This window comes from Bombina bombina, chromosome 4 (assembly GCF_027579735.1).
Source record: "Bombina bombina isolate aBomBom1 chromosome 4, aBomBom1.pri, whole genome shotgun sequence".
Taxonomy (NCBI): Eukaryota; Metazoa; Chordata; class Amphibia; order Anura; family Bombinatoridae; genus Bombina; species Bombina bombina.
The window spans coordinates 601,096,721-601,124,532 of record NC_069502.1 but is presented as its reverse complement, the minus strand read 5'-3'; the positions used below and the strand labels follow the sequence as shown (position 1 = coordinate 601,124,532).

At 38.8% G+C, this 27,812-nt stretch overlaps 1 protein-coding gene across 2 annotated transcripts in view; it reads left to right on the top strand.

Moving 5' to 3' along the window:
- Nucleotides 1–27,812, top strand: part of HACE1 (HECT domain and ankyrin repeat containing E3 ubiquitin protein ligase 1) — a 338,264-nt gene that overhangs the window by 139,244 nt on the left and 171,208 nt on the right. Inside the window, exon 11 of one of the 2 annotated variants that reach the window (XM_053710580.1) lies at nucleotides 3,295–3,445. In XM_053710580.1, the coding sequence (XP_053566555.1) occupies nucleotides 3,295–3,445 (151 nt within the window). Of the gene's footprint in view, nucleotides 1–3,294; nucleotides 3,542–27,812 lie in introns of both variants that reach the window. The other variant, XM_053710579.1, reaches the window with a different exon arrangement.

The window sequence follows — 27,812 nt, the reverse complement described above, 5'->3', positions numbered from 1 at the left end:
TTCCCAGATATGAAACTGACAGTCTGCAAAAGGAAATATACTGAAACCTGAATCATGGCAAATATACAGTGGATATAAAAAGTCTACACACCCCTGTTAAAATGTCAGGTTTTTGTGATGTAAAAAAATTTGACAAAGATCAATCATTTCAGAACTTTTTTCACCTTTAATGTGACCTATAAACTGTACAACTCAATTGAAAAACAAACTGAAATCTTTAAGGTGGAGGGAAGTAAACAAAAAAAACTAAAATAATGTGGTTCCATAAGTGTGCACAAACTGGGGATGTAGCTGTGTTCAGAATTAAGCAATGACATGTTAAACCCTGAATAAAGTTCAGCTGTTCTAGTAGGTCTTTCTTGACATTTTTTTAGTCGCGTCCTACACAACAGCCATGGTCCGCAGAGAGCTTCCAAAGCATCAGAGGGATCTCATTGTTAAAAGGTATCAGTCAGGAGAAGGGTACAAAAGAATTTCCAAGGCATTAGATATACCATGGAACACAGTGAAGGCAGTCATCAAGTGGAGAACATATGGCACAGCAATGACATTACCAAGAACTGGATGTCCCTCCAAAATTGATGAAACAACGAGAAGAAAACTGGTCTGGGAGGCTACCAAGAGGCCTACAGCAACATTAAAGGAGCTGCAGGAATATCTGGCAAGTACTGGCTGTGTGGTACATGTGTTCATATGTTTTGGCTTTGGGGTAGACGGCAAGACAGAAGCCTTTTCTTACGAAGAAAAACATCCAAGCCCAGCTAAATTTAGCAAAAACACATCTGAAGTGTCCTAAAAGCATGTAAGAAAATGTGTTATGGTCTGATGAAACCAAGGTTGAACTTTTTGGCAATAATTCCAAAAGATATGTTTTTCGCAAAAACAACACTGCATATCACCAAAAGAACACCATATCCACAGTGATGACAGCATCATGCTTTGGGGCTGTTTTTCTTCAGCTGGAACTGAGGCCTTATTCAAGGTAGAGGGAATTATGAACAGTTCCAAATACCAGTCAATTTTGGCACAAAACCTTCAGGCTTCTGGTAGAAAGCTGAACATGAAGAGGAACTTCATCTTTCATCATGACAACGACCCAAAGCATACATCCAAATCATCAAAGGAATGGCTTCACCAGAAGAAGATTAAAGTTTTGGAATGGCCCAGTCAGAGCCCAGACCTGAATCCAATCGAAAATCTGTGGGGTAATTTGAAGAGGGCTGTGCACAGGAGATGCCCTCGCAATCTGACAGATTTGGAGTGTTTTTGCAAAGAAGAGTGGGCAAATCTTGCCAAGTCAAGATGTGCCATGCTGATAGACTCATACCCCAAAAGACTGAGTGCTGTAATAAAATCAAAAGGTGCTCCAACAAAGTATTAGTTTACACTTAAGCAACCATATTATTTTATTTTTTTATTTTTACTTCCCTTCACCTAAAAGATTTGTTTGTTTTTCAATTGAGTTGCATAGTTTATAGGTCACATTAAAGGTGGAAAAAGTTCTGAAATAATTTATCTTTGTCTCATTTTTTTACATCACAGAAACCTGACATTTTAACAGGGGTGTGTAGACTTTTTATATCCACTGTAAGTACAATACATATATTTAGAACTTTATATAAATACATAAAGTGCCAAACCATAGCTGAGAGTGTCTTGAGTAATGAAAACATACTTACCAGAAGACACCTATCCACACATAGCAGATAGCCAAACCAGTACTGAAACAGTTATCAGTAGAGGTAATGGAATATGAGAGTATATCGTCAGTCTGAAAAGGGAGGTAGGAGATGAATCTCTACAACCAATAACAGAGAACCTATGAAATAGATCCCCGTGAGGAAAACCATTGCATTCAATAGGTAATACTGCCTTCACATCCCTTTGACATTCACTGTACTCTGAGAGGAAACGGGCTTCAAAATGCTAAGAAGCGCATATCAACGTAGAAATCTTAGCACAAACTTACTTCACCACCTCCATAGGAGGCAAAGTTTTTAAAACTGAATGAATTGTGGGTGTGGTGAGGGGTGTATTTATAGGCATTTTGAGGTTTGGGAAACTTTGCCCCTCCTGGTAGGATTGTATATCCCATACGTCACTAGCTCATGGACTCTTGCCAATTACATGAAAGAAAGAGAGATATACATTACAATATAATGCTTAGAAAAGGAACGTTTTTTGTCATTTGTTTCCCTGCCAGAGCGTTTTTGATAATCAGGCCTATTGTCTACTACATTGTTTAATTATAATTCAATATTTAAAGGAGCTTGACCATTTTTACAATTTTTACAATTTTTTTAAAAATAGTTTTAAGGTACCTACAGCACAAATATATGATTGAACAATAAATTACAACTCAGAGTGTCAATCATGAAATAGCTATATATACAGTATATATATATATATACATACTGTGTGTGTGTGTGTGTGTATATATATATATATATATATATATATATATATATACAAAACTAAATGGGTTTTGACATTGGTTTAAGAAATATAACAATAACCTTGGCATCATTACTATAGAAATATCAATTGTTTTTTAATTGTAAGATAAATATTTTGCTGATATACTGATTCCAGTGGTCGTTATGGCCCAAAGCCTTATAGCGTCCAAAATTCTGTTTTGCTAATGTGTTGCCAAGGGAACCAGTATTTGTGTGTGTATGGAGCTGATGAGTTTGCAGGTATTTTAATATAGTGACTAACTAGTTTGATTTTGTTCTGTCTGGCATGTTATTGTGCTTGTGGCACTATGATAAATCTATACCAAATTATTCTTGATGTAGTCCAGTTTAGCTTATTTGTGTCTCTTAAAGCAGTTGATTCCCTAGCTTCTTTGTCCAGATCTAGGAATCTCAGCAAAATACAGAACACCATAGCAGAGAAAAATGTAATTCACAACTACCATAAAGAACCACACCCTAAATCCAATATATTCTACTTTAGACTGAAAAGTACAACCTGCTTTCTCCTTGTGCATCACTTTCCAAAGATAGAAAGATTGTGGCAATCTTCATATAGAATTCCTAAATACACAAAATGTAAAGGTTCTATGAAGTGCATTTTGCAATACCTGTATCTTATAACAATGTTTTATTGTATTCCCTTAGTCTTGTTAGCTTTGGATTCAAAATATGATTTCTTGTTCTAGTGCTTTCACTTTTTTTTTTTTTATTGAATCTTCTCATGAAATTTGCTTTGTTTTTTTACTTAAATTAAACCCTTTTAAGGAACACTATACTAGTTTATGATGCAAAACCTATGAAACATTTCTTTTAACAGTATTTCAAGCAATTATGAAGCTCAAATGAAAAGCCTCCTCCGGATTGTACGGATATTTTGTCATGTATTTCGCATTGGCCCTTCCTCTCCCAATAACGGAATCGACATGGGTTACAATGGAAACAAAACTCCCAGAAACCAGGTGTTCAAGGTCAGAAAAGTATATGACGTGTTTAGGAAGATAGACGGTAACGAGATGAATTTGACAAAGCATGCACTCATTAATCAGAACACTACTGTGCAGGACGTAAGTTTGGTTGATATCACATACCTCCACTTTTGTAAGTTAAAGGGACAGTAAACACTTTAAGATTTGAATATAAAATGTTTAATAATGTTTAGTAAATCAACTTTGATCTTTATTTTATTATTTATTTTGTTTATTAAAGGGACATCAGTTCAAAATTTCAGTGCACGTAGATGAACTACCTCATTGAATATAAACATATTTGTAATATACTTGTATTGACAAAAATGCTTCTAGTAAAAAAAAAAAATCACTGTTTTAGTGCTAACATTTTTCTCTGCACGTGCATGTGAAGCATAAATAGATATTGCCAGTGCACCAGCATTTTAAATGCTGCAGCTGCCTGAGCACCAGTCGGGCTTGTATCATGTCAGCAATTAACAAACTGAGTCATTACCAGATGGTACAAACACCTTTGGCTCTCTGAGCCAAGACCTGTGTTTAAAATGCTTGTGCACGGTACATTAAATACACTTTTCAAACAGCTATAGTTTTTATTAAAGCATTTTTGCTTATACATGTACAGGTGGCCCTCGTTTTACAATGGTTCAATTTACACCGTTTCAGAATAACGACCTTTTTTTCCAGTCATGTGACTGCTATTGAAAAGCATTGAGAAGCAGTGCATTTATTAAAATAGCCAGTAGGTGGAGCTGTCCGCTTGTGTTGCAGCAAAGCCAAGCAAGCTGAAATTAATCAGTTTAACCAGAGCTGAGCTATCAAGCAGATTTCAATGGAACAAGATCTTCCTGTCTATAACTCAGTCCAGATTGGAATGCATAGAAAGAACTGTTTGCAGAAAAATGTAAGTGAAGTCTGTGTTGTGTGATTATTTTATTAGGTTTATAATGCTGTCTAGCATTTAAAGTCTTCATTTCAAAGCTTTAAAAATAATGTATTAGGTGTTACTTATGGCAATTTTGAGAGGGGCCTGGAACCTATCTCCCTCACTTCCCATTGACTTACATTATAAACTGGGTTTCAATTTACAACGGTTTCGATTTACAACCATTCCTTCTGGAACCTAACCCCGGCGTAAACTGAGGGCTACCTGTATATTACAAACAATGCTTTTATTCAGAACTGAAATGCACCAATATGGATTACAATTTTGACTGGAATGTCCTTTTAAGAGGTTTCCATTTATGAGAACTGGAAGTGCGCACAACAGGTTTGACAAGCCTAACTCTGCACCATATGTGTCCCTATAAGGCTTTAGCAGAAGTTATCCGATAATGAACTGCAAACCAATGGAACGTTTGCTATGATAGTGAGTGTGACTAGCCTTGTCTACTTCATTATCAAGCCCAGATTGGCTCCTAGAAGTAAGGCAAATGGCGGGTGGAGATTGGCTATTGAAAAATGATTTAAAATGTATTTAAAACCTTTTCAAAGTTACCCACTGTGTTCATTTATTGTGAGACTGAAGAAAAATCTTCTAATTACAAAGTGTTTACTGTTCTTTTAAGTCTGTCTTTTTTATTTATTTACTTTTCTTTTGACTTTCATCAATACTTTTTTTTTAAATCTGTTTTCAATATTTTTATAGCCATATTTCCTTGATTTAAACATGCAACCCCTTGCAACAAATATATATGTGCTTAAATAAATAAATATTAAATTACCATTATGACTTCATTATGTCTTTTTTAATATATGACATAATTAATGTATCTAATGATTTATAAATAAATACATTGGCTACCTAACCAAGTTATTTTTTAAAATGTTGTGTTTAATATAAGCTTTCCTAATAAATAATAATACAATCTTATAGAATTGCCTCTGGAAGATATACTTATTTACACTGTATATAGACACACAATAAAACACCAGAAATCAATCATTCATGCAGAGTTACATAATAATTGTCATTTTCTCTTGTTAAGTGTAGTCAGTCCACGGGTCATCCATTACTTATAGAATATATCTCTTCCTAACAGGAAGCTGCAAGAGGATCACCCAAGCAGAGCTGCTATATAGCTCCTCCCCTCACATGTCATATTCAGTCATTCTCTTGCAGCCTAACTAAAGATAGGTCGCTGTGAGAGGTCTGTGGTGTTTTTTAACTTAGTTTATTTCTACAATCAAAAGTTTGTTATTTTAAATGGCACCGGAGTGTGCTGTTTATTCTCAGGCAGCATTAGAAGAAGAATCTGCCTGCGTTTTCTATGATCTTAGCAGACGTAACTAAGATCCACTGGCTGTTCTCATCTGAGGAGTGAGGTAACTTCAGAGAAGGGGAATAGCGTGCAGGGGCCCCCTGCAAATGAGGTATGTGCAGTAATTATTTTTCTGAGGAATGGAATTGACTGAGAAAATACTGCTGATACCAATGTAAAGTAAGTTCAGCCTTAAATGCAGTGATAGCGACTGGTATTAGGCTGATGAGTGTGTGTACACTGAATGTATTTTTCTAAGGAATGGAATTGACTCTGAAAATACTGTTAATACTGAAATAATGTATGAGCCTTAACTGCAGTAAAAGCGACTGGTAGCAGGCTTATTAATAACAATTCATAACTTTTCAAATGTATGTTTAAAACGTTTACTGGCATGTTAATCGTTTTTTGTGAGGTACTTGGTGATAAAACTTATTGAGGCATGATTTTTACCACATGGCCATCTTTGTTTTCTGCATAGAAACAGTTTTCTGAGCTTCCCCACTGTTGTAATATGAGTGGGAGGGGCCTATTTTAGCGCTTTTTTGCGCAGTAAAAATTCAGTCACAATCTGTCTACTTCATCCTCCATGATCCAGATCGTCTCTAGAGAGCTCAGGGGTCTTCAAAATTCATTTTGAGGGAGGTAATCAGTCACAGCAGACCTGTGACAGTGTGTTTTGACTGTGAGAAAAACGTTAATTATTAAATTGTTATCCGTTTTTGGGTATTAAGGGGTTAATCATCCATTTGCTGGTGGGTGCAATCCTTTGCTAACTTAATACATTTACTGTGAAAAATTAGTTGCTATAACTATTTTGGTTCATTGTTATTTCAACTGTGACAGTTTTTTGTGCTTCTTAAAGGCACAGTAGCGTTTTTTATATTGCTTGTAAATTTATTTAGAAAAGTATTTCCAAGCTTGCTAGTCTCATTGCTAGTCTGTTTAAACATGTCTGACACAGATGAATCTCTTTGTTCACTATGTTTAAAGGCCAATGTGGAGCCCAATAGAAATTTGTGTACTAATTGCATTGATGCTACTTTAAATAAAAGTCAATCTTTACATGTAAAGAAATTATCACCAGACAACGAGGGGGAAGTTATGCCGACTAACTCTCCTCACGTGTCAGTACCTTCGCCTCCCGCTCAGGAGGTGCGTGATTTTGTGGCGCCAAGTACATCAGGGAGGCCCTTACAAATCACTTTGCAAGACATGGCTACTGTTATGACACAAGTATTATCTAAATTGCCAGAATTAAGAGGCAAGCGCGATAGCTCTGGGTTAAGGACAGAGCGTGCGGATGAGGTGAGAGCCATGTCAGATACTGCGTCACAGTTTGCAGAACGTGAAGACGGAGAGCTTCATTCTGTGGGTGACGGATCTGATCCAGGGAGACTGGATTCAGAGATTTCTAATTTTAAATTTAAGCTTGAGAACCTCTGCATATTGCTAGGGGAGGTATTAGCAGCTCTGAATGATTGTAACACGGTTGCAATTCCAGAAAAATGATGTAGGTTGGATAGATACTATGCGGTACCGGTGTGTACTGACGTGTTTCCTATACCTAAAAGGCTTACAGAGATTATTAGCAAGGAGTGGGATAGACCTGGTGTGCCTTTTTCCCCTCCTCCCATATTTAGGAAAATGTTTCCTATAGACGCCACCACACGAGACTTATGGCAGACGGTCCCTAAGGTGGAGGGAGCAGTTTCTACTTTAGCTAAGCATACCACTATCCCGGTGGAGGATAGTTGTGCCTTTTCAGATCCAATGGATAAGAAATTAGAGGGTTACCTTAAGAAAATGTTTGTTCAACAAGGTTTTATCTTACAGCCCCTTGCATGCATTGCGCCTGTCACTGCTGCGGCGGCATTCTGGTTTGAGTCTCTGGAAGAGGCCATTCGCACAGCTCCATTGGATGAAATTATGAACAAGCTTAAAGCACTTAAGCTAGCTAACGCATTTGTTTCTGATGCCGTCGTACATTTAACCAAACTTACGGCTAAGAACTCCGGATTCGCCATCCAAGTGCGCAGAGCGCTATGGCTTAAATCCTGGTCAGCTGACGTGACTTCTAAATCTAAATTGCTTAATATTCCTTTCAAAGGGCAGACCTTATTCGGGCCCGGCTTGAAAGAAATTATAACTGACATTACGGGAGGTAAGGGCCATGCTCTACCTCAGGACAGGGCCAAATCAAAGGCCAAACAGTCTAATTTTCGTGCCTTTCGTAACTTCAAGGCAGGAGCAGCATCAACTTCCTCCGCTCCAAAAAAGGAAGGAGCTGTTGCTCGTTACAGGCAGGGCTGGAATGTTAACCAGTCCTGGAACAAGGGCAAGCAGGCCAAGAAACCTGCTGCTGCCCCTAAGACAGCATGAAGAGAGGGCCCCCTATCCGGAAACGGATCTAGTGGGGGGCAGACTTTCTCTCTTCGCCCAGGCTTGGGCAAGAGATGTCCAGGATCCCTGGGCGTTGGAGATCATATCTCAGGGATATCTCCTGGACTTCAAAACTTCTCCTCCACGAGGGAGATTTCATCTTTCAAGGTTATCAGCAAACCAAATAAAGAAAGAGGCGTTTCTACGCTGTGTACAAGACCTCTTACTAATGGGGGTGATCCACCCAGTTCCCCGGACGGAACACGGGCAGGGATTCTATTCAAATCTATTTGTGGTTCTCAAGAAAGAGGGAACCTTCAGACCAATCTTGGACCTAAAAATCCTAAACAAATTTCTAAGAGTTCCATCATTCAAAATGGAAACTATTCGAACCATCCTTCCCATGATCCAAGAGGGTCAGTACATGACCACAGTGGACTTAAAGGATGCCTACCTTCACATACCGATTCACAAGGATCATTATCGGTACCTAAGATTTGCTTTCCTAGACCGGCATTACCAGTTTGTAGCTCTTCCCTTCGGATTAGCTACGGCTCCAAGAATCTTTACAAAAGTTCTGTGCTCACTTCTGGCGGTACTAAGACCGCGAGGCATAGCTGTGACTCCGTACCTAGACGACATTCTGATACAAGCGTCAAGTTTTCAAACTGCCAAGTCTCATACAGAGATAGTTCTGGCATTTCTGAGGTCGCATGGGTGGAAGGTGAACGTGGAAAAGAGTTCTCTATTACCACTTACAAGAGTTCCCTTTCTAGGGACTCTTATAGATTCTGTAGAGATGAAAATTTACCTGACAGAGGCCGGGTTATTAAAACTTCTAAATGCTTGCCGTGTCCTTCATTCCATTCCACACCCGTCAGTAGCTCAGTGCATGGAAGTAATCAGCTTAATGGTAGCGGCAATGGACATAGTACCATTTGCGCGCCTGCATCTCAGACCGCTGCAATTGTGCATGATAAGTCAGTGGAACGGGGATTACTCAGATTTGTCCCCCCTACTAAATCTGGATCAAGAGACCAGAGATTCTCTTCTATGGTGGCTTTCTCGGCCACATCTGTCCAAGGGGATGACCTTTCGCAGGCCAGATTGGACGATTGTAACAACAGACGCCAGCCTTCTAGGCTGGGGCGCAGTCTGGAACTCCCTGAAAGCTCAGGGATTATGGACTCAGGAGGAGAAACTCCTCCCAATAAATATTCTGGAATTAAGAGCAATATTCAATGCTCTCCTAGCTTGGCCTCAGTTAGCAACTCTGAGGTTCATCAGATTTCAGTCGGACAACATCACGACTGTGGCTTACATCAACCATCAAGGGGGAACCAGAAGTTCCCTAGCGATGTTGGAAGTCTCAAAGATAATTCGTTGGGCAGAGTCTCACTCTTGCCACCTGTCAGCGATTTACATCCCAGGCGTGGAGAACTGGGAGGCGGATTTTCTAAGTCGCCAGACTTTTCATCCGGGGGAGTGGGAACTTCATCCGGAGGTCTTTGCTCAACTGATTCATCGTTGGGGCAAACCAGATCTGGATCTCATGGCGTCTCGTCAGAACGCCAAGCTTCCTTGTTACGGATCCAGGTCCAGGGACCCGGGAGCGGTGCTGATAGATGCTCTGACAGCCCCTTGGGTCTTCAACATGGCTTATGTGTTTCCACCTTTCCCGATGCTTCCTCGTTTGATTGCCAAGATCAAACAGGAGAGAGCTTCGGTGATTCTGATAGCGCCTGCGTGGCCACGCAGGACCTGGTATGCAGACCTAGTGGAAATGTCGTCCTGTCCACCATGGTCTCTGCCTCTGAGACAGGACCTTCTAATTCAGGGTCCTTTCAACCATCCAAATCTAATTTCTCTGAGGCTGACTGCATGGAGATTGAACGCTTGATTCTATCAAAGCGTGGCTTCTCGGAGTCGGTTATTGATACCTTAATACAGGCTAGGAAGCCTGTTACCAGAAAAATTTACCATAAGATATGGCGTAAATATTTATATTGGTGCGAATCCAAGAGTTACTCATGGAGTAAGGTTAGGATTCCTAGGATATTGTCCTTTCTACAAGAGGGTTTAGAAAAGGGCTTATCTGCTAGTTCGTTAAAGGGACAGATTTCTGCTCTGTCTATTCTTCTACACAAACGTCTGGCTGAAGTTCCAGACATTCAGGCTTTTTGTCAGGCTTTAACTAGGATTAAGCCTGTGTTTAAGACTGTTGCTCCGCCGTGGAGCTTAAACTTAGTTCTTAATGTTCTTCAAGGCGTTCCATTTGAACCCCTTCATTCCATTGATATCAAGCTGTTATCCTGGAAGGTTTTGTTTTTGATGGCTATTTCCTCGGCTCGAAGAGTCTCTGAGTTATCTGCCTTACATTGTGATTCTCCTTATCTGATTTTTCATTCAGACAAGGTAGTTCTGCGTACTAAACCTGGGTTCTTACCTAAGGTAGTTACTAACAGGAATATCAATCAAGAGATTGTTGTTCCATCACTGTGTCCTAACCCTTCTTCAAAGAAGGAACGACTTTTGCATAATCTGGACGTAGTCCGTGCCCTGAAGTTCTATTTGCAGGCAACTAAAGATTTTCGTCAAACTTCTTCCCTGTTTGTCGTTTACTCTGGACAGAGAAGAGGTCAAAAGGCTTCGGCTACCTCTCTCTCTTTTTGGCTTCGTAGTATAATACGTTTAGCCTATGAGACTGCTGGACAGCAGCCTCCTGAAAGTATTACAGCTCATTCTACTAGAGCTGTGGCTTCCACCTGGGCCTTTAAAAATGAGGCTTCTGTTGAACAGATTTGCAAGGCTGCGACTTGGTCTTCGCTTCACACCTTTTCAAAATTTTACAAATTTGACACTTTTGCTTCTTCGGAGGCTATTTTTGGGAGAAAGGTACTTCAGGCAGTGGTTCCTTCTGTTTAATGTTCCTGCCTTGTCCCTCCCTTCATCCGTGTACTTTAGCTTTGGTATTGGTATTCCATAAGTAATGGATGACCTGTGGACTGAATACACTTAACAAGAGAAAACATAATTTATGCTTACCTGATAAATTTATTTCTCTTGTAGTGTAGTCAGTCCACGGCCCGCCCTGTCTTTAAGGCAGATCTAAATTTTAATTAAACTCCAGTCACCACTGCACCCTATGGTTTCTCCTTTCTCGTCTGCTTTGGTCGAATGACTGAATATGACATGTGAGGGGAGGAGCTATATAGCAGCTCTGCTTGGGTGATCCTCTTGCAGCTTCCTGTTAGGAAGAGATATATTCCATAAGTAATGGATGACCCGTGGACTGACTACACTACAAGAGAAATAAATTTATCAGGTAAGCATAAATTATGTTTTTACATTGTATTTGTAATGTTGCATAAATAAAACAAACACACACAGTGGTTACCTATTTAATTGTACAGTAATCATGAGTTTTCACTTGAAAGTAATTCAGCTTTTTATCTAAAAAAAACCAACAACCATTATACAGTATATATTTAACAAATGCAATCCTCTCACTGAAAGGAAATGTTTTTTATTTTTTTATTAAAGGGATACTAAACCCAAATTTGTTCTTTAATGATTCAGATAGAGCATGCGATTTTAAGCTACTTTCTAATTTACTCCTATTTCTCCAACATAGGTGTGTCCGGTCCACGGCGTCATCCTTACTTGTGGGATATTCTCTTCCCCAACAGGAAATGGCAAAGAGCCCAGCAAAGCTGGTCACATGATCCCTCCTAGGCTCCGCCTACCCCAGTCATTCTCTTTGCCGTTGTACAGGCAACATCTCCACGGAGATGGCTTAGAGTTTTTTAGTGTTTAACTGTAGTTTTTATTATTCAATCAAGAGTTTGTTATTTTAAAATAGTGCTGGTATGTACTATTTACTCAGAAACAGAAAAGAGATGAAGATTTCTGTTTGTATGAGGAAAATGATTTTAGCACCGTAACTAAAATCCATGGCTGTTCCACACAGGACTGTTGAGAGCAATTAACTTCAGTTGGGGGAACAGTGTGCAGTCTCTTACTGCTTGAGGTATGACACATTCTAACAAGACGATGTAATGCTGGAAGCTGTCATTTTCCCTATGGGATCCGGTAAGCCATGTTTATTAAGATAGTAAATAAGGGCTTCACAAGGGCTTATTAAGACTGTAGACTTTTTCTGGGCTAAATCGATTCATTATTAACACATATTTAGCCTTGAGGAATCATTTATTCTGGGTATTTTGATATGATTATATCGGCAGGCACTGTTTTAGACACCTTATTCTTTAGGGGCTTTCCCTAATCATAGTCAGAGCCTCATTTTCGCGCCGGTATGGCGCACTTGTTTTTGAGGACAGCATGGCATGCAGCTGCATGTGTGTGGAGCTCTGATACATAGAAAAGTCTTTCTGAAGGCATCATTTGGTATCGTATTCCCCTTTGGGCTTGGTTGGGTCTCAGCAAAGCAGATTCCAGGGACTGTAAAGGGGTTAAATATAAAAACGGCTCCGGTTCCGTTATTTTAAGGGTTAAAGCTTCCAAATTTGGTGTGCAATACTTTTAAGGCTTTAAGACACTGTGGTGAAATTTTGGTGAATTTTGAACAATTCCTTCATACTTTTTCGCAATTGCAGTAATAAAGTGTGTTTAGTTTAAAATTTAAAGTGACAGTAACGGTTTTATTTTAAAACGTTTTTTGTGCTTTGTTATCAAGGTTATGCCTGTTTAACATGTCTGAACTACCAGATAGATTGTGTTCTGACTGTGGGGAAACCAAGGTTCCTTCTCATTTAACTATATGTATTTTATGTCATAAAAAAAATTTAGTAAAAATGATGCCCAAGATGATTCCTCAATTGAGGGGAGTAAGCATGGTACTGCATCATCCCCTCCTTCGTCTACACCAGTCTTGCCCATACAGGAGGCCCCTAGTACATCTAGTGCGCCAATACTCCTTACTATGCAACATTTAACGGCTGTAATGGATAATTCTATCAAAAACATTTTAGCCAATATGCCCACTTATCAGCGAAAGCGCGACTGCTCTGTTTTAGAAAATTCTGTAGAGCATGAGAACGCTGATGATATGGTTTCTGAAGGGCCCCTACACCAGTCTGAGGGGGCCAGGGAGGTTTTGTCTGAGGGAGAAATTTCAGATTCAGGAAACATTTCTCAACAAGCTGAACCTGATGTGATTACTTTTAAATTTAAGTTGGAACCTCTCCGCGCTCTGCTTAAGGAGGTGTTATCCAATTTGGATGATTGTGATTATCTGGTCATTCCAGAACCACTATGTAAAATGGAAAAGTTCTTAGAGGCCCCGGGGCCCCCCGAAGCTTTTCCTATATCCAAGCGGGTGGCGTACATTGTTAGTAAAGAATGGGACAGGCCCGGTATACCTTTAGTACCTCCCCCCATATTTATAAAATTGTTTTCTTATAGTCGACCCCAGAAAGGACTGATGGCAGACAGTCCCCAAGGTCGAGGGGGCGGTTTCTACTCTACACAAGCGCGCCACTATACCCATAGAAGATAGTTGTGCTTTCCAAGATCCTATGGATAAAAAATTAGAAGGTCTGCTAAAGATGTTTGTTCAGCAAGGTTCCCTTCTACAACCAATTGCATGCATTGTCCCTGTCACTGCAGCCGCGTGTTTCTAGTTTGATGAGCTAGGAAAGGCGATTATTAGTAATTCTTCTTCTTATGAGGAGATTATGGACAGAATTCGTGCTCTTAAATTGGCTAATTCTTTCACCCTAGACGCCACCTTGCAATTGGCTAGGTTAGCGGCGAAAAAATTCTGGGTTTGCTATTGTGGCGCAGAGCGCTTTGGTTAAAATCTTGGGCAGCGGATGCGTCTTCCAAGAACAAATTGCTTGACATTCCTTTCAAGGGGAAAACACTCTTTGGCCCTGACTTGAAAGAGATTATCTCTGATATCACTGGGGGCAAGGGCCACGCCCTTCCTCAGGATAGGTCTTTTCAAGACCAAAAATAAACCTAAGTTTCGTCCCTTTCGCAGAAACGGATCAGCCCCAAGGGCTACGTCCTCTAAGCAGGAAGGTAATACTTCTCAAGCCAATCCAGCCTGGAGACCTATGCAAGGCTGGAACAAAGGAAAGCAGGCCAGGAAACCTGCCACTGCTACCAAGACAGCATGAAATGCGGGCCCCCGATCCGGGACCGGATCTGGTGGGGGGCAGACTCTCTCTCTTCGCTCAGGCTTGGGCAAGAGATGTTCTGGATCCTTGGGCGCTAGAAATAGTCTCCCAAGGTTATTCTCTGGAGTTCAAGGGGCTTCCTCCAAGGGGGAGGTTCCACAGGTCTCAGTTGTCTTCAGACCACATAAGAAGACAGGCATTCTTACATTGGGTAGAAGACCTGCTAAAAATGGGAGTGATTCATCCTGTTCCATTAGGAGAACAAGGGATGGGGTTCTACTCCAATCTGTTCATAGTTCCCAAAAAAGAGGGAACGTTCAGACCAATCTTAGATCTCAAGATCTTGAACAAGTTTCTCAAGGTTCCATCGTTCAAGATGGAAACCATTCGAACACTTCTTCCTTCCATCCAGGTAGGTCAATTCATGACCAAGGTGGATTTCAAGGATGCGTATCTACATATTCCTATCCACAAGGAACATCATCGGTTCCTAAGGTTTGCATTCCTGGACAAGCATTTCCAGTTCGTGGCGTTTTCTTTCGGATTAGCCACTGCTCCTAGGATTTTCTCATAGGTACTAGGGTCCCTTCTGGCGGTGCTAAGACCAAGGGGCATTGCTGTAGTACCTTACTTGGACGACATTCTGATTCGAGCGTCGTCCCTTCCTCAAGTAAAGGCTCACACGGACATTGTCCTGGCCTTTCTCAGATCTCACGGATGGAAAGTGAACGTGGAAAAGAGTTCTCTATCTCCGTCAATGAGGGTTCCCTTCTTGGGAACTATAATAGACTCCTTAGAAATGAGGATTTTTCTGACAGAAGCCAGAAAAACAAAACTTCTAGACTCTTGTCGGATACTTCATTCCGTTCCTCTTCCTTCCATAGCGCAGTGCATGGAAGTGATAGGTTTGATGGTAGCGGCAATGGACATAGTTCCTTTTGTGCGCATTCATCTAAGACCATTACAACTGTTCATGCTCAGTCAGTGGAATGGGGACTATTCAGACTTGTCTCCGAAGATACAAGAAAATCAGAGGACCAGAGACTCATTCCGTTGGTGGCTGTCCCTGGACAACCTGTCACAAGGGATGACCTTCCGCAGACCAGAGTGGGTCATTGTCACGACCGACGCCAGTCTGATGGGCTGGGGCGCGGTCTGGGGATCCCTGAAAGCTCAGGGTCTTTGGTCTCGGGTAGAATCTCTTCTACCGATAAATATTCTGGAACTGAGAGCGATATTCAATGCTCTCAAAGCTTGGCCTCAGCTAGCGAGGGCCAAGTTCATACATCAACCATCAGGGGGGAACAAGGAGTTCCCTAGCGATGGAAGAAGTGACCAAAATCATTCTATGGGCGGAGTCTCACTCCTGCCACCTGTCTGCTATCCACATCCCAGGAGTGGAAAATTGGGAAGCGGATTTTCTGAGTCGTCAGACATTGCATCCGGGGGAGTGGGAACTCCATCCGGAAATCTTTGCCCAAGTCACTCAACCGTGGGGCATTCCAGACATGGATCTGATGGCCTCTCGTCAGAACTTCAGAGTTCCTTACTACGGGTACAGATCCAGGGATCCCAAGGCGGCTCTAGTGGATGCACTAGTAGCACCTTGGACCTTCAAACTAGCTTATGTGTTCCCGCCGTTTCCTCTCATCCCCAGGCTGGTAGCCAGGATCAATCAGGAGAGGGCGTCGGTGATTTTGATAGCTCCTGCGTGGCCACGCAGGACTTGGTATGCAGATCTGGTGAATATGTCATCGGCTCCACTATGGAAGCTACCTTTGAGACGAGACCTTCTTGTTCTAGGTCCGTTCGACCCACTCCAGCTGATTGAACGCTTGATCTTATCAAAGCGAGGGTTCTCAGATTCTGTTATTAATACTCTTGTTCAGGCCTGAAAGCCTGTAACCAGATAAATTACCATATAATTTGGTATATCTGTTGGTGTGAATCTGCAGGATTCCCTTGGGACAAGGTTAAGATTCCTAAGAGTCTATCCTTCCTTCGAGAAGGATTGGAAAAAGGATTATCTGCAAGTTCCTTGATGGGACAGATTTCTGCCTTGTCTGTGTTACTTCACAAAAAGCTGGCAGCTGTGCCAGATGTTCTGGCCTTTGTTCAGGCTCTGGTTAGAATCAAGCCTGTTTACAAAATTTGGACTCCTCCTTGGAGTCTCAACCTAGTTCTTTCAGTTCTTCAGGGGGTTCCGTTTGAACCCTTACATTCCGTTGATATTAAGTTATTATCTTGGAAAGTTTTGTTTTTGGTTGCAATTTCTTCTGCTAGAAGAGTTTCAGAATTATCTGCTCTGCAGTGTTCTTCTCCTTATCTGGTGTTCCATGCAGATAAGGTGGTTTTGCGTACTAAACCTGGTTTTCTTCCAAAAGTTGTTTCTAACAAAAACATTAACCAGGAGATAGTTGTGCCTTCTTTGTGTCCTAATCCAGTTTCAAAGAAGGAACGTTTGTTGCACAACTTGGATGTAGTTCGTGCTCTCAAATTTTACTTAGCAGCTACTAAGGATTTCAGACAAACTTTGTCTTTGTTTGTTGTTTATTCTGGTAAACGGAGAGGTCAAATAGCAACTTCTACCTCTCTCTCCTTCTGGATTAAAAGCATTATCCGATTGGCTTATGAGACTGCCGGACGGCAGCCTCCTGAAAGAATCACAGCTCACTCCACTAGGGCTGTGGCTTCCACATGGGCCTTCAAGAACGAGGCTTCTGTTGATCAGATATGTAAGGCAGCGACTTGGTCTTCACTGCACACTTTTTCTAAATTTTACAAATTTGATACTTTTGCTTCTTCTGAGGCTATTTTTGGGAGAAAGGTTTTGCAAGCCGTGGTGCCTTCCATTTAGGTGACCTGATTTGCTCCCTCCCTTCATCCGTGTCCTAAAGCTTTGGTATTGGTTCCCACAAGTAAGGATGACGCCGTGGACCGGACACACCTATGTTGGAGAAAACAGAATTTATGTTTACCTGATAAATTACTTTCTCCAACGGTGTGTCCGGTCCACGGCCCGCCCTGGTTTTTTTAATCAGGTCTGATAATTTGTTTTCTTTAACTACAGTCACCACGGTAACATATGGTTTCTCCTATGCAAATATTCCTCCTTAACGTCGGTCGAATGACTGGGGTAGGCGGAGCCTAGGAGGGATCATGTGACCAGCTTTGCTGGGCTCTTTGCCATTTCCTGTTGGGGAAGAGAATATCCCACAAGTAAGGATGACGCCGTGGACCGGACACACCGTTGGAGAAAGTAATTTATCAGGTAAACATAAATTCTGTTTTTGAATTTGTCTTTATTCTTGCTATCTTTATTTGAAAAGCAAGAATGTAAAGCTTAGGAGCTGTCACATTTTAGGTTCAGCACCCTGGATAGTGCTTGCTGATTGGTGGCTACATTCTGAACCATTAAAGAAAAAACATGGGTTTAGTGTTCCTTTAAATCCCTAGTGCCCCTCTTAAAAGTAAATGTGCTTCCATGTAGAGGGGGGGGGAGAGACTAGCCTAAGACTGGATGAGTACCCTGGTGGGCTGGGTGGTATAACAAAATGTTTTTAAAATGCAACACCTCTACGTCTGCACGAATACAAAAAAAACATAAGGCTGTAGCGAGACAAAAACTGAGGCACTTTGCACATTTGCACTAAAGCTCCCCCGTGACATCTGCAGGAATTGGTTGGCCAGAGCTTGCAAATACACCTAAGTATTTTTGAATATTATTACAAAAATAAGACATTTATAATTTGCATTTTATATCACAGTTTCAGTTTAGTCCTCTTATTTAAAGTAAGCTAAAAATATAGTACATTGCTATTTGTATGACAAATACACTGGGTACAATTTAGCAAGGATACGACTGTATAGAACATGATAAATGGCTCATAAATCTTATAATCTAATGTAAATTTGAAAATCTATACATAAATACAATTTTACTAAATTATAATTATATAAGCTGCTATGTGGGTTTGCACTTCCGCTTTCATTTGTTAACATCGACCATATATATCTTTTATCCTGCATGTTTTATAATTTAGCAAACCAGAAATAATTCACTGTTAAAGGGATATTAAACACTAAATAAATCATTGCTTTAATGTTGTATTCAAAGCAAAAATTAGCCTGAGAATAATTTGTACACTTATTTTTAAAAATTATAGTCGTTATTGGAAAAATTACGGGTAACATTCTAATGTCCATAAAGCAGTGGGCGTCGCCATATTGTAACTTGGGTTACATTTTCTGCTGAGGCCAATAAGGAATAGTAATAAATGGCTTACTAGAGTGTGCAACCAATGACTGTGTGGTATATAGCTGTGTCTGCACTTCCATGTTTAACATGAATTGGAAAGCCCACAATATTCAGAATCAAATTACAGGAATAGAGAACAAAATAAATAATAAAAGTATATTGCAAAGTTGTTTTACTACATGTAATTAAACAGTTTATATTAATATCTTGAGATGTTTAATGTCCCTTTAATGTACAGCTTGCTAATAGCAAGTGTTTAAGACTATAACCTGCCACCCATCATTTGTAGTCTTTTTTGTTTTTAATTTCCATTATTTCCCCCCACCCCCTTTTTAAGACACTGAGAAAAAGAAAGGTAACTGGTGTTGTCCTGCTTGTAGCTCTTGTTTTCAATAGTTTAGAAAATTAAAGGGACACTGAAACCAAATTTTTTCTTTCATGATTCAGATAGAGCATGAAATTTTAAGCAACTTTTAAATGTACTCCTATTATCAAATTTTCTTCATTCTCTTGGTATCTTTATTTGAAATGCAAGAATGTAAGTTTAGATGCCGGCCTATTTTTGGTGAACAACCTGGGTTGTCCTTGCTGATTGGTGGATAAATTCATCCAACAATAAAAAAAAGTGCTGTCCAGAGTACTGAACCAAAAAAAAAAAAAAAAAAAAAGAAAAGAAGCTTGGATGCCTTCTTTTTTAAATAAAGATAGCAAGAGAACAAAGAAAAAATGATATGAGTAAATTAGAAAGTTGCTTAAAATTGCATGCTCTATCTGAATCACGAAATAAATAATTTGGGTTCAGTGTCCCTTTAAGTGTATAACTTTGTTAAATAAAATCTCTCTTGAAATAATTTAAAGAATTGTAAATAAAAAAATAAAAAAATGATTGTTAACCAATTTGGAATTAGCAGTTCATTCATAGATTAAGCAAAAGTCCTAACATCTCAAGCAATGATTTTAGTTCAGGAGAAGAACAGTATTGATGTTTGGCTCGGAAGCACTATGGGAATCTATATATGGAAGATATTTGCTTTAAAGGGATAGTAAACAGCTTGGAATTACATTATTTATTAGATATATAATGTTATAAGAACAGATTAAGATCTTGTTTTCTGCAATTGTTTTTCAATGTCTAAACTCCACCCACCACTTTCCTTATTTTGAAGACCCAATCCAGACTTTGGTCTGTAGACAAAGAAAAATCCTAACTGTTGAAACTTATATTACAGGAAAAGGGGGAAATTAAATACTTAAAGTACACTGCAAAGTTGTTTTATTATGCTTAAAGGAACATGAAACCCATTTTTTTTCTTTCATGATTTAAATAGAGCATGCAATTTTAAACAACTTTCTAATTTACTTCTATTATCTAATTTGCTTCATTCTCTTGATATACATGGCTGAAAAGCATATCTAGATAGGCTCAGTAGCTGCTGATTGGTTGCTGCACATAGATGCCTCGTGTGATTGGCTCATCCATGTGCATTGCTATTTCTTCAACAAAGCATATCTAAAGAATGAAGCAAATTAGAAAATAGAAGTAAATTGGAATATTGTTTAAAATTGTATTCTCTACTTGAATCATGAAAGTATATTTTTGGGTTTAGTGTCCCTTTAATTAAGCATTTTATATCATAATCTGAAAGTGTTTACTGTCCCTTTAAGTCTGAAACGGAGGTCTAGGTCATATATCAGTGGTTTCCAACAACAATTAACTATCTTAATAGACCAGGATTTGACACATTCCAGATGCTAGAGAGCAATGACTACAATACTTTTATTTACAAAACACTTCTCTGGCTTCCTCAATTGTCTTCTTGTCTATTAAAGAAACATTGTGCTTCCAATTTCCATCATCCAAATGAAACCCGTTCAATTTCTTTTATTGAACAGCTGTAAATTTGAAATAGAAACTTGGGTTCATTTTAATAATTAGTGTTCATTAGCAGGAAGTGCTTATCATCCAATAAATATCAGTAGGAAGCACTCAAAATATATTTGTATGGTTAAATTTAAACAGCTTTTGTTTAGGCAATATACATGTCGGCAAATTTAAATACTTTTTTTTCACGTGCATGGCAATTAGTTTGTAAGCTATGTTTAGCTACTATAACTATGGGGTAAGTTCACTGTTGTTCACTCTGAAAGTGCTATTGGATGGTTTTAGTCAGGTGATGAAGTGAAACTAAATTTGCTGATGCCAACTAGGAAATATGTTTTCTTCTCCACTATTGGTAATGTAACAAAATAACTTCAGGGGCCTTAAAATGTTTAAACCGAAATGATTCATTTAACCATTATAAAGGTATCACTTCACTCATGTTGTCTCCTGTTTTTATTAAATAGGTTATTTAGGAAGCTACAGAATTGGCCTTTTCACCTCTCTAGGGAGCGTAGAACAAGCACAATTTTACACAAAACCAAGTGTGTTTAATGTTCTTTTAATGGGACATAAAGAGGCAAAAAGAAAATGCTCTAACATGTAAGAGCATATAATATATTACACTGTTGCTTTCATATAATTGTGAGTAACAACAGCAAAGGGGTTAAACACATAGATACAATTGTCTTGAGAGCAGCAATGCACTACTGGGAGCTAGCTGAACACATCTGATGAGCCAATAACAAGAGACATATATGTGCAGCCACCAATCAGCAGCTAGCTCCCAGTAGTACAACACTGCCCTTGAGTTTATCTAGGTATGCTTTTCAACAAAGTATACCAAGAGAACAAAGTATATTAGACTTATCGCATTAGAATAGAAGTATATTGAAAAGTCTTACAATAGGATGTTCTAGATGAGCCATGAAAGTTTTTATTTTTTACTTTCATGTCTCCTTGTGCCAACATAATTCTTTGGGGTTTATGACATACAGTTAGACAAGCTATGATTAGTCTAATTAGCAATAAAGTATCACATTGTAACATGGAACAACATACACTTATAAGTCATTCATTATTTGCTTCACTGCATCTATCACAAATTCATCTTTCTTTCACACCCTCCCTGATGTTTGGAAATAAATATGCTGAATGAAAAGGTAGTTAAAGTCTTTTTTTCCCTGAACACATTGTGAAAGTTCCACATATTCCCATGAAAAATAATAATAAAATTAGTTTTTAAGAGACAATTTTAACAAATGCAAATATTTTGTAAAATGATTGTAATTATATTTAAAAGGCACTAATTTGCAGTTTAGAGTTTAATCAGAGAATATTTTTTTCCATTGGATTATACGGTATCTTAAAGGGACAGTTTACTCAAAAAATGTCTCACCTTTAATTTATTCCCAATGATCCACTTTACCTGCAGGAGTGTATTAATTTGTTTTCAAGTAGCTCCTTTACCCTTATATTGGCATTTGAAATAGTTGATTTAGCATGTAGTATCCCCACCTATGCTGAAAGTTTGTGGCCGCAGGTCCAAGCTATAGATAAGCTTTGTAAACACAGCCGGCAGAAGATATTACACTCCCAGTGGGATATAGCAGAGATAAGGTAATAAAATGTTGATTTTCCATTGTTCTCTCCAAGTACTGGTGATTGTTTTATGGACAGATATAAGATAAAGAAGCAGGTATATGTGCACAATGTGATAAAGTAATGAGATCTGATTATACCCACAAGCTCAACCCATTTTATTAGGTTGTGGCTTCAAAACACAAAATCGGACACAAATAAACCTTAAAAAGCTAATTTTCATACATTTTTTACTCTGCCGTTGTAAAAAAAAAAAAAAAAAAAAAAGCAATTGTAAACACATTGCGGGAAAAACTATTTTACAGTATACTGTCCCTTTAAAACCATCTGTTAGATTTTATGTAATTGCTCTTGTCCTTTTTAAAGGGACAGTCTAGTGAAAATTAAACTTTCATGTTTCAGATAAGAGATGCAATTTTAAACAATTTTCCAATTTACTTTTATCAAATTTGTTTTGTTCTCTTGGTATTCTTTGTTGAAAGATAAACATAGGATAGGCTTATATGCTAATTTCTGTACCTTTTGAAGGCCACCTCTTATCTGAATGCATTTTGACAGTTTTTCACAGATAGTGTGTGACAGACATGTGCCATATAGATAGTCAGCACTGATTGGCTAAAATGCAAGTCTGTCGAAAGAACTGAGATAAGGAGGCAGTCTGCAGAGGCTTATATACAAGGTAATCTCAGAGGTAAAAAGTATATTAATATAAACGTGTTGGTTATGCAAAACTGGGGAATGGGTAATAAAGGGATTATCTATCTTTTTAAACAATAAATATTCTGGAGTAGATTATCCCTTTTAAGACCATTATTGTGCTGCCCTTAGTTGTGAGAGCTGTTCTATTAAAAGGGGTTTGAAATCCATAGATAAGAACATTTTCATTCTTGATTAATTTATGAATTTCTTAGCACAATAAACAAAATGCGTTTTTATTTATGCCTTTTAAATTTGATAAATGCTTCTCCTGTACGGTGTGAAAAAATAGAATATATGCCATTTAACATTTTAAGCTAAAATGATGATTTACATAATATAGTATAGAGTGGCTTTATGAATTTGTCTGTGTTTTTATGGTTCAATCCACAGTATTACCGGATCAACATTGTTTTAGGGCCAAAATATAACTGTTGATAGAACAGTAGCACAGACCATATTATGTTAACCCTAAATGTGACGCCAGGCGATATATTGTGGCTATTGTTGTAATATATTATGTCCGGATACTATTTTTTTATAGGGGAGATAAGGCTATGTTTGCTTGTGTCTTTTAATGTTTTACTGATGTTTAGATAACATGTAATCACACATTTTATTTTTATCCTGTGACTTAAAGGGATGTTAATGGGACAGTCAACACTAAAATGGTTATTGTTTAAAAAGATAGATAATGCCTTTACTACCCATTCCCCAGATTTGCACAACCAACATTGTTATATTAATATACTTTATAAAATTTAAACCTCTAAATTTCTGCCTTCTTCAAAGGCTCTATTGACTGCCTCTTAATCACATGCTTTGTATTTGCTTTTCTCAACATGAGACTGATAGTTCATGTGGGCCATATTGATAACAATGTGTTCACGCCCGCAAAGTTATTTGAGTTAGCACAACACAGTACTAAATGCAACTCAATAGATTTGAAATAGTCACAGTCATATGATCAGGGGGCTGTCAGAAGATGCTTAGATACAAGGTAATCGCAGAGGTTAAAAGTATATTAATATAACTGTGTTGGTTGTGCAAAACGGAGGAATGGGTAATAAAGGGATTATCTTTTAAAACAATAACAATTCTATTATAGACTGTCCCTTTAAACACTCTTTTTTCATTTTTGGAATAAAAAAGCACTAAGCAGTGGCTTATATTTAAAGGGACAGTAAAATCATAATTAGATATTCATGATTTAGACAGAGTATACAATTTTAACCCCTTAACGACCAAGGATGTTCTAGATACATCCCAAGAAACGGCACGTAACGACCGTGGACGTATCTAGTATGTCCTTGGTCAAAATGAGCGTTGGAAGCAATTGCAATCACTTCCAGACGCTCTCAGGGTATTGCAGTGATGCCTCGATATTGAGGCATCGTGCAATACCCTCTGGACAGTAACCAATGAAGAGATCCCAGAAAAGCATTTACAACCATTTGTGCCATGATTGTACAAGCTGTTTGTAAATCATTTCAGTGAGAAACCTAAAGTTTGTGAAAAAGTTAAGTTTTTTTTATTTGACCGCATTTGGCAGTGGATTGGTGGCATGAAATATACAAAAATGGGCCTAGATCAATACTTTGGGTTGTCTACTAAAAAAAATATATAGTTTTGATGTGTAAATGTAAAATAAAAGGCTCTATTTCTGTTTAAATGGAATGATAGCAAACATTCTAAAAATACTCTGGTCTTTTGAGAAAGTTTTAGTCTGAAATTCCCAGTCCGTTAAGGGGGTAAAAATGGGGTATTTCTAAACGCAGGACAAAATTTAGAAACTATTTAGCATGGGTGTATTTTTTTTATAGTAAATTATATGATATGATGAAAATAATGGTATCTTTAGAAAGTCCATTTAGTAGCGAGAAAACTGTATATAATATGTGTGGCTACAGTAAATGAGTAAGAGGAAAATTACAGCTAAACACAAACACAGCAGAAATGTAAAAACAGCTCTGGTCCTTAACGGTAAGAAAATTGAAAAACGGTCTGATCACTAAGGGGCTAAACAACTTTCCAATTTACTTATATTATTTAATTTGCTTCCTTCTCTTGCTATCCATTGCTGAAAGGTTTATCTAGGAAAGCTCAGGGGCAGCAAAGAATCTAGGTACTAGCTGCTGATTGGTGGCCGCATATATATACCGATTGTCATTGGATCACGCATGTGTTCAGCTAGAAACCAGTAGTGCATTACTGCTGCTTCAACAAATGATACCAAGAGAATGAAGAAAATTCAATAATAGAAGTAAACTGGAAATTTGTTTAAAATTTTATGTTCTACTTAAATCATGAAAGAAAATTTTTGGGTTTAATTTCCTTTTAATAGTAATAATTTCAATATGTATTTGTCATCATTTTAAATGGATTTAATCTTTCATTCATTTTTTGTATACTATATTTGTGGAGTGTTCATTGTTTTCTGTCTCAGCCCTACAAGGAGTCTGCAGGAAGGTTTATCTTAACCTGATGGCATAAAACTTCTAGAGTAACATGAGCTGGTTTACTATAAAGGTGAATTGACTAAATAACAGGGAGTCAGATTTGCTCATGCCCAGAACAGTCAGAATGTAACCTAAGTTGCCAACATGTCAGCTCTCATCACACCGAGGGCAGGGGCTACACTTAGAATGTCTAATATCCCTTTAACCCATTAAGGACCGAGGACTTACAAGGTACGTCCTAGAAAAAACGGTCGTTTACGACCAAGAGGGTAATTCCTACCAGAAGGGGACAAAGTTTCCCAAACCTCAAATGCCTATAAAATACACCTCACTTATACCTCCGTTTTACAAACTTTGCCTCCTTAGGAGGTGGTGAAGCATGATGTGCTTGATTTCTTCTGTGAAAGGCTCTTATAAGCATATTGAAGCCCAGTTTCTCTCTAAGTACAGTGTTTGAGGGATGTGAGGGGAGTATTGCCTAATGATATCATGTTTTCCCTTATGGGAAATCTATTCTAGGTCTCTCTGTAAATTCGGTCACAGTGATTCATCTGCTGCCTCCCTTTACAGATCGACATTATACTCCTCTACTATTACCTCTGCTATGTTTCAGTACTGGTTTGGCTGTCTGCTATATGTGGATGGGTGTCTTACACAGTAAGTGTATACTTGTATTATATAACACACTCTCAGCTATGGATTGGGCACTTTTTAAGTAAAGTTGTTATATATTGTTTGTATACATGCCTTGAGTCAGTAATTCAGTGCTCTTTTTGTATCCAGTCCACGGATTCATCCTTTACTTGTGGGATATTCTCATTCCCTACAGGAAGTGGCAAAGAGAGCACACAGCAGAGCTGTCCATATAGCTCCCCCTCTAGATCCACCCCCCAGTCATTCTCTTTGCCAGCTCTAAGCACTAGGGTCTCTCTACGGGAGGGTAAAGTGAATGTGGTGTTAGAATTGTAGTTTTATTATCTTCAATCAAAAGTTTGTTATTTTTAAATGGTACCGGTTTGTACTATTTACTCTCTGGCAGAAAAAAGATGAAGAATTATGCTGAGAGGAAGATGATTTTAGCATGTTGTAACTAAAATCCATTGCTGTTCCCACACAGGACTGAGGAGTGCCAGAAAACTTCAGTTGGGGGGAACAGTTTGCAGGCTTGACTGCAATGAGGTATGTTCAGTCATTTATTTCTAGACAAGACTGACAATATCCCCATGTGGGGAGGTTAAGCTATGTTATGAGACTTAGTAAAGAATTGAATGCTTACATAACAGGGCTAATTATACTGGTTGACACTAACTTAGGGCAATCGATTATTTTACTTAAGAAATACTCGTTGGGAGACACTTTTAAAGCACTTTGTTTTTTTTTCTGGGGTTATTACCCACATGGCTTAAATTTATTCACTTAGAAGTGATTTTGGTAAGCATCATAGCTCCGGAGTGGAGTGGGAGGGGCCTAATTTTGCGCCTCAGATGCGCAGTTAGAATTGAAAGACAAGTTCATGCTGCTTCACATGGAGGGTCCTGCTGCTGTTTGAGGGCCTAAAAGAAGCTTCATTCCCCCAAAACTGATCCCTAAGGGCAGGTAGGGCCACAGCAGTAAGCTGTGGCAAGGTGCTGTAGCAATTTAACCGGTTATTGGCTTTAAGCTGCTCCGGTTTGGCATTAAGGGGTTAATCGTTTTGCAACTTGTGATGCAATCTTATTAAGGCTTTAGGTACATACTGTGAAAATTTCAAAAGGATTGCTGCATTTTTCACTGTTTTGTAAAATTGTGTGCTCTTTTTATCTCTTAAAGGCACAGTAACGTTTTTTCAAATTGTGTATTTTATTTGTTTAAAGTGATTTCTAAGCCTGTTTGTACATATTGCTAGTCTGTTAAACATGTCTGAGACCAAGGAAAGTCCTTGTTCAATGTGTTTAGAAGCCATGGTGGAACCCCCTCTCAGAATGTGTCCCAATTGCACTAATGTGTCTATACACTTTAAAGATCATATTGTTGCACTTAAAAATGTGGCCCTAGATGATTTTCAGACTGAAGGTAATGAGGATAGTCCGTCTACCTCTCCCCATGTGTCACAACCAGTTACGCCCGCTCAAGCGATGCCTAGTACCTCTAGTGCGTCTGCCCCTATTACATTGCAACAACTAGCGGCAGTCATGGATAACTCCCTTGCGGCCTTCCTATCTAAACTGCCAGTTTTTCCTGCAAAGTGTGATAGCTCTGTTTTAAGAACAGATTATGAGCAATCTGAAGCTTTGGTAGCCTTATCTGATGTACCCTCACAACGCTCTGAAGTGGGAGTGAGGGACTTGATGTCTGAGGGAGAAATTTCCGATTCAGGAAAGGTTTCTCATCAGGCAGAGTCAGATTCATTAGCGTTTAAATTTAAATTGGAACACCTCCTCTTATTGCTCAGGGAGGTATTAGCTACTCTGGATGATTGTGACCCTCTGGTGGTCCCAGAGAAATTGTGTAAAATGGACAAGTACCTAGAGGTCCCTGTATACACTGATGCGTTTTTGATCCCTAAGAGGGTTGCGGATATTGTTACTAGGGAGTGGGATAGACCAGGTGTCCCTTTTGTCCCCCCCCCTATTTTTAAGAAAATGTTCCCCATAACTGACCCCAGGACTCATGGCAGACGGTCCCTAAGGTAGAGGGGGCTGTTTCTTCGC